The 10,597-nt window shown below is 40.0% G+C and overlaps 2 protein-coding genes across 2 annotated transcripts; one reads left to right on the forward strand and one right to left on the reverse strand.

Annotated features, from left to right (window-relative positions):
- The first annotated feature begins 78 nt into the window (after positions 1–78).
- On the forward strand, positions 79–2,501 carry LOC308324543 (bcl-2-like protein 1). Its single transcript, XM_080776611.1, has 3 exons — positions 79–220; positions 1,126–1,729; positions 1,849–2,501. Exons 2-3 carry the CDS (start codon positions 1,241–1,243, stop codon positions 1,990–1,992), a joined length of 633 nt encoding a protein of 210 aa, XP_080632737.1. The 5' UTR covers positions 79–220; positions 1,126–1,240; the 3' UTR covers positions 1,993–2,501.
- Positions 2,502–6,349: 3,848 nt separating this feature from the next.
- On the reverse strand, positions 6,350–10,570 carry gata1a (GATA binding protein 1a). The gene is made up of 6 exons (XM_080781383.1): positions 10,402–10,570; positions 8,767–8,989; positions 8,046–8,534; positions 7,643–7,788; positions 7,352–7,477; positions 6,350–7,185 (listed from the first exon to the last, which is right to left on the reverse strand). The coding sequence occupies exons 2-6, from the start codon at positions 8,978–8,980 to the stop codon at positions 6,889–6,891; spliced, it is 1,272 nt and encodes a 423-aa protein (XP_080637509.1). The 5' UTR covers positions 8,981–8,989; positions 10,402–10,570; the 3' UTR covers positions 6,350–6,888.
- Between the last annotated feature and the right edge of the window lie 27 nt (positions 10,571–10,597).

A 10,597-nucleotide genomic window follows, 5' to 3' on the forward strand; every position in this document is an offset into this window, starting at 1 on the left:
TGGACTTGGTGGCGGTGCAGAAAATGAAGGAGGGACATCCTCAAATTATACACATCTATGGGCCAATGACTGCCGTCACCACCGTGCCTGAATCATAGACATATGGCCTGAATGGTCACAGGCCCTATAGAGTGCGCAGCTGTAGAAGTGACGCTGTGTGCAAAGATAGATGTTAATAATTCTAAAACCTAACGTTGAGAGTATGCATCTTTTTGCTGTTGTAAGTAAGGCGTGAATTTTTATTCATTTTTATTCATTCCCAGATAGTTTATTTTTTGCATGATTTGCACAGATTAGCGTGTAGCCTATGCGAAGCCAGCTAGTTAGCATCTTTAGCTAGAATAAATTGAACACGTATTAAAGTGAGATGTCGCCGTCAGTATGTCAGCTCCTTAATGTATAATAACCCATTATTAATGATAAGATAATGGCAATGTATTATTTCAAAATGTCATGCTATAGCCTGCTGCCTACGTTATTAAATATTGTAACACTGCTTGGTCTGTGGTTGTAATGGCAGCCAGTTGAAGTTAGCGTTACGCCGTTAACTACGTTCGCTAAATGTCTCAATGAACGAAGACGAGCAATAAAGCATTTTACTATTTAGATTTGCTGACACTAAGCGAGCAGGGCTACTGCTAACCGCAGTAGGGATGCGATAATCAAACTACGATTGCATTAATTATATATATTTAAAATGGAATACAATAATCTATTAATCGATCTTTACTTCGGACATGCGCATGTCATAGGTGAAAAGCTTAAAAAATGTCAGAAGAAATAGCTGACAAGCTTCAAGTGTTGTCAGCTTTTAAACATTGTTTTTGTATGATACCGTGTTCCTCAGATATGGTTCATTGCCTTTTGTATTTATTTTATTTGTATATTATAAACTATTCCGGTTATTATAGCAATCGTTTTGATCACAGGGATCTGCAATCAGTGCAAGCAATTAATCCCTGCTTAACCCTTTCAAGGAACATTGCCAAGTTGCTCCTAGGGCTAAAGCTAATTTGGAAAAAGTAATACAAATAATTATCACTGATCAAAGTGGGCGGTTATCTACATTCTACATCATGGCATTTTACTAGTTTTATGTGACTACCTGTTCCATAACCTTTCCAGGTTATGGAAGTTGCCAACCACAAGATGGACATCCCACTGAGGTTGTGGGCCATGGCAGGAGGAACTATGAGGTCTGAGTAACTTTGAAGTGTTGGTGGTGTATAGTGTGGAAATTATGTTGTACAGCAACAGAGAACTGGTGGTGTTCTTCATAAGCTATAAACTGTCTCAGCGGAACATGAAACTGGAGGATGCAAGTGAAAGGAATGAAGGAGATAAAACCAATGGGTTGCTGGTGAACAATGTAAACGGTAGGAGCCAATTGGGGACATTATCTTCTCCGAATGGAGAGGCACTGCAGGCAGCACTTCGGCATGCTGCTGATGAGTTCGAGCTGCGCTATACACAAGCCTTTAATGATCTCTCTTCCAAGTTCGACATTACCCCTACCACTGCCTACAACAGTTTTGAGGGTGTGATGGATGAGTTATTCAGGGATGGAGTCAACTGGGGGCGCATAGTGGGCCTGTTTGTCTTTGGGGGCACCCTTTGTGTCGAGTGTGTTGAAAAGGAAATGGTCCCTCTGGTGTCCCCCGTCGCAGACTGGATGACCTTATACCTAGATAGCCACATTGAGCCATGGATCCAGAGCCAAGGAGGTTGGGTGAGCAGGCAGAGAAAATACTAATATATCAAATATGGTTCTTTTGTCAAAACCATGACTGTGTGTGTAGACCAACAAAAAAGAAAATGTATCTGTCTGATCCATACTTTACATTACAGGATACATTCACCAATATCTTTGGTAGAGATGCAGCCAGGGAGGCTTGGAGGTCCCAGGAAACCCTACGAAGATGGCTGCTTGTGGGTGTGATGCTGCTTTCAGGAGCATTGCTCTGCACTCTCATTGTAAAGAAAGGCCAGTAAAGTGGAGGATGATGAGTTGCCTCTTGTTTACCCCATGTGCATACTGTGTAATGCCACGTCCGTGACAAAAACAAAACACAATAGTTCTCAATAATGTTTACAAAATCCAAGTCTGATTGTGCACTGATAGAATCTCGATTGGCTATGGCAGTGTTTGTGTGGGAATACCCATAATAGCCCGGGGAGTTGTCTCACTCTGTATGTCCTGTGACATTATTTTTTTTATACACAGCAAAGCTCTTTGTTATATAGCCAAATGTTTTACTATTCTTATTATTGTTGATCACATTTTACTTTTCATTCTATGTTGGAAAAGGTGTTTTATAAACAATTAGAGGCTTTAAAAAGCATCCTTATATACTCTTAAGTTACACCAAGGGACCAACTTTAATTATTTACAAATACATATTTTACAGATAATATAAGTTCAATACTATTTCATTTTCAGTTATTTTTGGTGCTGTACTCTAGTTTCAGGCATGCTTCAAATTAAATGACATACATATTTTATGCTGCTGTGTTTGTTGCAGTAATTGTGTGATTTGTCTGAAGAGCAACAAATCACGTAATTAAATATTTTTAGATAATTTGTGTAAAAACGTGTAAGCCTATAGCATTACATTAACATAAAAGCTATTACACAAAGTTAATTAAATTAATGTTCTCTAGTCTAAAGTAGACCTGGAAGTGGATGAGGCTGAAGTCTTTTGTTATACCATTAGGGGGTGCTTGGTTACCAATTTTGAAGAAATTGCATTCTGATATTTATTATGACATAAATACCATTCATTGTCAAGGTAAGCCAGCGACATTAAAGGACCACTGGGCGGCGGTGTCTCAGGGGTAGAGTGGCTCCTCCAGAGTTTGTGTCAAAGTGTCCTTGAGCAAGACTGAACCCCTAATTGCTCCTGATGTGCTGGTTGGTGCCTTGCATGGTTTCCGCTGCCATCGGTGTGTGTGTGTGTGTGTGTGTGTGTGTGTGTGTGTGTGTGTGTGCGGAATGGGTGAATGTAATGCACAATCTATGTAAAGCGCCTTGGATAAAGGCGCTACGGCTATATAAATGCACCATTTACCACTTTTCAACCTACCTTCATATAATTGGTCGTCACTAATGATAATGTTCATGATAAAATGTATGTGTATGTGTCCCATGGGAGAGCTGTGGGCAGTTCAGAAACCCGTCCACCAGTGACGTCATCAATGGGGAATCCAAGCTAATAGAAACTACAGGCTTTCTATTCCTGAAAAGTTGCAATGTGATAATGGAAGCCATTGTTCTCATGATAATAAAAATCTAAACATTTCTTTAAATCTTGTTAAAATAAATCTGCCTAGCGATGATGTCACTGGTGGAGGGTTGCTGAACTGCCAACAGCCCTCCTATGAGACACAGACTGAGTAGAAATGAACATTAGTGAGGACCAATTACAGTATGAAGATAAGTTGAAAAGTGGTGAAGAATAAAAGCTACAAATAATATCAACTGGCTTCAACTTCAGATACAAAGCGACAGCTGTGAATATTTGTATGTTTGCATCTGCCTGCATTAGAATGGCTCATAGGTTTGCAACTAGTCTAGGGACAATTTAAATGCGAGTAAAACAGGATGGATGGGAGAAGAGAAAAAAAAGAATAGGAGAGAGACCACCACCAACGGACAGCCTACTATGTGAGCTGGATCTGGCCTGTGGTTACTAATCTATCCCTGTCATTTGTTACCATTTCCCCAAAGCTTGGCGGCAGAAACCGATAAAGCCAGTCAAGGAAAAGAGAATGAATTATGGTCTCACTCAAAGAATATTTAAATGTTAAACCTTATTTTGGTTCTAAATGTATAAATATATTACAACTGTTTCTGCTTCTGCACTTTCTTAGACAAGTGGACAGTTTGTCTTAAGTATATGTAATGTTGATATAGCTAAATCATTTTGTAGTCTAGACTTTTCAGGGCATCAATCAATTTATCAATTCAAGAGAATGGTAACTGGTTCACAGCATTTATTATGCAGCGCATATTAAATATTGTGGCAACCCAGGGTAGAATAGGCACAGATTCACAATAAAATAAGAGGCTCGGAGTCAGATTCAACATAAACTTAAATTGTCTTTTATTAAAGTGTTAGGGAAAGGGGAAAATGGGGCAAAACGTCAACACAGGGTTCCTCTTGTCAGGGGCTTGGGCTTCTATTCACATGCAGTCCTGTGGGCAGAGCAGAGAGAGAGCTAGTGACTACTTTACTCAGTTGGGGGAGAGTGCTGTAGGAGCTCCCTTTTGGAGTTCGGCCTAGGAGGGAGGGAGAACGAGACCAGGTGAGCCACAATACACGCACAGCACATCCAAGTGGGTCCAAAGGTTTGAGTTAAGTCTTGTACTCACTTGTGAGATCTCCCTCATACCAGCCTCCTCATGAACAGAGTGATTACTCCTTCCTCACTCCTCCATTAGTTCAAACTGACTCACCAGACAGCTTGGGCGTCGGCTATTTAAAAGCTTCTGTTGATTGCCTTACAGGCTGCAGGTGCGTCCATGTCCAGGCTCCCATTGGCTGCAATACCTGTACAGGGTGATATACTCCCTCTATCACCTCCCCCAGCCTCATTCTGTGGGGAATAGGCCTGGCTGTTTCCCCTGGTTTGCCACAATATATTGTATTGGCAACGTTTAAAAGCACACAGTGTCACCATTGTTTATCAATATAAATGTTTATCACTATATTATCTGCAATGGTAATCCATTGTGTGCATTTTCATGGGATTATTATATGGATTTGACCAAAGTTGACATAGTAATGCTTTAATATTGGACCTAAAGATCTGTTAGGATCAAAAACACCATTCTGCTTAGTACACAGAAAAGCCTCAGTATTCATTTATCCATTTGTAACTCTAGCGTACATTATATGTTTACTCTCTAGGCTAAACTAAATTGACATAAAGATGTTTATATAAATGCAAATACATATATTTTGTTTAATGTAGCATGATGAGACCTAATTTAGGGTCTAAAGGGCTTGCATATACTGTACCTGAACTGTACATGTTGTACCCTAGTCAGTAACGGACAGGGAGTGTATGAGTGCCTGTGCCAGCAGCAGGTGGATTCTTGTAGGGTCTGTGGCCTCAGTGATAAGTTATCAGTCATCCACCAGTGCTAAGAAAGTGGCCCCAGCCCTACTCCCCATCATTAAGAACATTTAACACAGTACTCAGTGGCTTCTGTGTTGTATTTTAGCATTTCTGTATTGGTGTTTGTACAGTAAATATAGATAATTTAGATTATATTTGGAGTAAAAGAAAGGACAACATTAAGCCTCAGTAATGGTCTTCCATTCTTACAATTCACTGAATGGCAGAGAGAACCTATCTTAAATAGTACTATCTTCGCACTGTTTGCATTGATTATTCGCTACAGAGAAGCAGTGTGAGATTTGGATTTGGTCTCTTTTCAGACATGCATTTAGATGCAACAAACCGTGTTCGGCATGAAACTATTATGGCCGACAGTACCTGTTACCCTTGGTCACATGAATAGACAAAGTGTGTAGTAGTCACCTGCATACGGTAAAACAGTCCCAACAGGCTCAGAATGTCCCAGACTGCATACCGGCACATACGTTCTATATATTATTTAAAAATATATATTTAAAGCGGAATCAATTATGCACACTTTTTTGTCCAATTTGAATAGGGTTGATCTGATCAATCAAATTGTCTCCTTAAATTAAACATTAAGCCTTTTAAGCGCCATTGTCTGACTTTTGCATCAACTAAAATGACCTTTTTAGCAGGCCAAATCTGGACCACGCAGGCTTTCTGATCTTTAACATTTGGTTAACATTTGTTCATTTCAGTTTGCTTAATAGATTAGCTTTGATATCATGAAACGAACAACACTCTTAACATTGGTGTGTTTTTGTGATATGTAATTATTGCATACCGGTATTATATTATTGCAACACAGCACATTGTGGGCTTCTGGAATGGCAAATTTAGCCATTTCTGAACATTTTTGGAAAAGAGTGATTATTATAGCGTGCGTGTGTGCGTGTGTTCACCATTCACGTGAATACGCACATGAATGTTTGAGGCCAGGTTTTTGTTTATCAACTGATAACGTCACACTAAATATAGAGCTTGGCACAACAGTTGCATTTAAGTTGAATGTTTTGTCACCTCAGCTTAAAGGCAAATTTGCATGCCCAGTGCACCACTATTAGACTGTCAAATTCAATTCTGTGACAAAGACACTATTATAGACTGTTACAGACCACTACTATAGAGGAACTCTCCCCACAGAAGCTGTAGAGATATTGTACATGAACTGGGAATTCTAATCTTACGTACACTTCTTAACCAGATATGTTATATATTTTATTTATTTTTATACACATTTTGCTATTACCATTATAAAAAAAGTTTTTCTTTGTATTTACAAAATACAGCTAAACATTCCCATATACTGTGTTACATAATGCAACAAAGTCAGCCGAGTGATTTAAACTTGACCTCAAACAAGTAGGCTGCTTCAGCTGAAATATAGTCATAGAAAAATAACACAGATTCTTGATTTAAAATCACCTCTTTCCTTATCACACCCTATACAAAAATATGGACAAATTTACAAAAAAATGGCAAGTACTGACTCCAAAAAATGTTCTGTAAAATAAATCCTGTCTCTTGTTGTACTCACTGGGATTTTTGTCCTCAATGATGCTTGGTGCATAGTAAAATGAATGATGCTGGATGCACTGTTAACCACTTTCAACCTGGCATCCCTATTTTGGACATTATAATATAGCCTATGTCATTATTCTGGACATGTTCCGATGTGAGCTTGTAGGTTGGCTATTTAGTACAAATCTTAAATGATATGGCTTGTCTTGACCAGTCATCTCACACCAATGTGGGCACCATTCCAGCATTGGGGTGATGTGTATAGGACAAAGTAGCAGAGGGATGCAGGGAGGATGGTTGTTGAAGCATGTGTGAACTGTGGCTGTAGGGAAGCAGGGAACCTGGGCCAAACGAGAACTGCCCAAGTCCACCGTTTTCATCCAGAGGTGGTGGCGGATGAGTCAGGTCTGGGTACGGCTCCGGCAGGGCATTCTTCCTGTTCTTCTTGTTCTTGTTCGATACTTTCCGGTTCCTTGTTTGAATGCCATCCTTCTTCATAGTAAGAGGTCTGTTTACCTACATATTTAAAGGAAGGAATTAGGTTTCCACTTTCTGCATTATCATCGGGAATGGAAAACAGAATCAAGGCTTATCAATGCCGTGGTTGGTTTTCATGTGTAACTGTGACCGATAGACTATAGAATAGACTATATAGCACCATTCCATAAATAGACAGACTCACGTTGTGTAATTTGAAGTAGAGTCCACAGGCGTTACACACAGGCTCCCCACTGGCATTACGTCTCCACAGTGTTGTCGTGCTTGTGTGACAGTTTGCACATAGGGTACCTGCTCGCTTGCTGACGATCTGAAAAACACAGGACAATTAGGAGTCTGTAGCAATATATATATATATATATATATATATATCACATATATATCAATTATGGAGCTCTGAAATGCTAATATGTTAAATACTAAATACTAATCTGTTATATTGCGCCATACCAGTAGTGTCTCATTGTTTACATACCAGTCTTTTCTTTGGCCGGATCAGGGGTCTGTTTTGACCGTTCATCTTGTGGTACAGTCCGCAGGCATTACACAAGTAATGGCCCGTGCCATCCCTGCGCCACAGAGGGGTAGCTGTGGCTCCACAGTTGACGCACTCTCTGGCCTCTGCCAGAATAAAAATTCAAACATTAATTTATTATCCTACAAAGTAAAAATGTTAATATCACTGTATGACAGTATGAGTGTAAAAACAATCCCTTATACGGGCCCAGCTCAGAGACAAATGACACTATGTTTTTTATTGTGTAGGATTTCAGTATTGCCCAACCAGTCATACACCATGTACAAATTACAAACACCAATATTGACAAAATAGTATTTAGTCATATACTGTATATGATAAAACCTTAGTGTGTTTTCACCTGGTGGGGATAGTCTCATCTTGTTGCGTAGTTTGGGCGAATAGGATGGGTTTATCCATGACCCCGGGCTGGAGTAGAGAGCATTGTAGTCTTGCGGAGAGGTCATGTATGAACCGTAGGTGCCCAGCATATGTGAATGAGGAGAAGGCGTGTACACGCCTCCAGGCCCAGCTGAGGTCAGATTCAGAAAACTGCTCCCTCCCCCGAGTGGACTCAAGCGCTCGGCCTTCAACGCTTCCTGAAACTGGGGGCTCTCCTTGCCCTCTCTGCTTGGCGAGGAGTATCCATCTCTTGAGGCACTGAAGGATGACATGGCACTGGTAGTGTAAAGGGATGTTGGAGTTTGCGAGTGAAGAGGAGTCTTTGTCAGAGGCATGTTACTCCAAGTGGAGGTTGCCGGGTTGTAGGGAGAACTCAGAGAGTGGCTGCCAGGCCCATCTAGCCACTGCAGGTTGCTTAAGAGCGATGGTGAAGTGTACACCTGGCGAACTGCAGGAGAAAGGAACAGGATACAACCATTGATTTTAAGTAATGTCATAATAAACAACAAGTATCAAGCATCACCACTACGGTTTTTAAATGCATTCATGAAAGTATACTTGATGAACAGTGGTGGATGGAATAAATGGATGGAGATAAATCGCACCACAGGTGTGAAATGTACCCATTCTAAATACTGTGAAATAAAATGTTCAATCAATCAGGTGGTGGTAATGCTGACCTGAGCTGTGTCTGTAGGCAGATGGGCCTCGGTTATGGCTGGGGTTTGAGAAGTAAGAGGGCAAGCTTGTGTAGTCCATGTCAGCATTGGAGAAGAAGACCTCTCCATCATCTCCTGGTGGTAAGAGACTGGCCTCAGAAGAGAAGCTGGCCAGGGGGTCGGAGCCGATCAGAGCTGGAGACGCCCAGTGGGACTGCTCTGAAGAATCCTCCATGTTGACAGCCTAGGTGGGACAGGACAGACACAATGGGAGAAATTTGCCATGTATTTGGTCGTAATTTTAAATTACCTGTAATCCTAATAGAAACACCTTTATGAGACTTTAATAAAAAAGTGCAAATTAAGATGACTAAACATGATATTGTACAATATGCTGTGTTTTCATTGTTAGCTATTTATATTGTTGTGGTTTCTTGGTGAACTGTGTCCAGTAATATGTAGGCTATATCTGTGCAATGTGTTTTGACAATAACTTTAGAGCAAACCACATACTGTAACTTCAAGTTTATCAGAGATGAGGTCTCTTGATAGGATTCTTTAAACTTCCTTTGTAGGATCCTCATTTGACTGTGGCTGACAGAATTACCTAAAAATAAATGCCCACGTGCAATGAGCACTGACGGAACTGTCACCAGGGCACTTTATTAAATAGGTGTGTCTATTTAAAATGTCAGAAAACCCTAAATGTAAATGTAGGAAATGTGAAACTATAAGAATACCACAACATGCTGTTTGAGAACCTAGACTCGAGCAAAACTAAATATTTATATCAATAATAACCTAGAGACACTTTCCCCAAAGAATGTTTCAGACAGGAGGAGAAACACCACAGAGCTCCTTCAACTAATTCATCTCTTAAACCCAATATGGTTTGAGTCTCCCAGGGCTCTATATAAGTGTTTTCAGTTGTTGTGGGCATGAAGGCTTTAGCTGAAAACAGCCGATCGACAAGCTCACAATGCATCACAGGATGCTGGGGTTTAGTACATTTGGAACTAAACTTGGAGATAACCTGAAAGATCTGCTGAATACGTGATGCAGGAATTTCATATTAACCAATTCATGTAGGATAAATTAATTTGGATAAATCACGATAAATAATCAATAAGTTCAATCATCTTATGTTTAAATGCTAAATGGCCACAGGCATGAATAGTATGCTATAGTAGTAGGCAATATCTATCTATCAATATCTATCAATCTATCTTGTTTCCTATCTTTATTAATTTGTGATAAGAGAGAAATGTGGAAGCTGACGACTTCTGAAAGAATCAATCAATAATATACCAATAGATCCAGCACCCTGATAGAACACAACAGAAACCCTAATCTAATCTAATAGTAGAAAACTAATTATGGAAGGAAAAAAGCCCCAAAGAATTAAGAAAGCTTACGTGTGCAATTTGGCTCAAATAAGGTTTAATAATAACTTCAGTCATCAAATAACAGTCATTGCCACTCATATCTGTAGAATTTACAGTCAATCAAGCAATAAACAGCCTTTGTTGATACAAAGCCCTCACAGGTGTAGGTTTCAAAACTTTCAATCTTAATCTGATTACATTTTTCCCCCCAATTTATTTCCAAGCAAGGAGGAAGACATGGTAACACAGGAGACAGTGAAGTAGCACCTACCTGAGCAACTGCAATAAAGGCTATGCATGCGAAAGATAAGCAAGGTATGATCCTGATGGATGCTGACTTCTCAGATGGAGGGAAACACTGCTTCAGTCTATATCGGTATGGAATAATGGACAGAATAACGTATGCCTAGTACCCCCACCAATAACCAGCTATGGTTTGGGTTAGGTCTGGAGTAAGGCCGTGGGAG

This window comes from Protomyctophum bolini (genome assembly GCF_963924005.1).
Source record: "Protomyctophum bolini genome assembly, chromosome: 2".
Lineage (NCBI taxonomy): Eukaryota > Metazoa > Chordata > Actinopteri > Myctophiformes > Myctophidae > Protomyctophum > Protomyctophum bolini.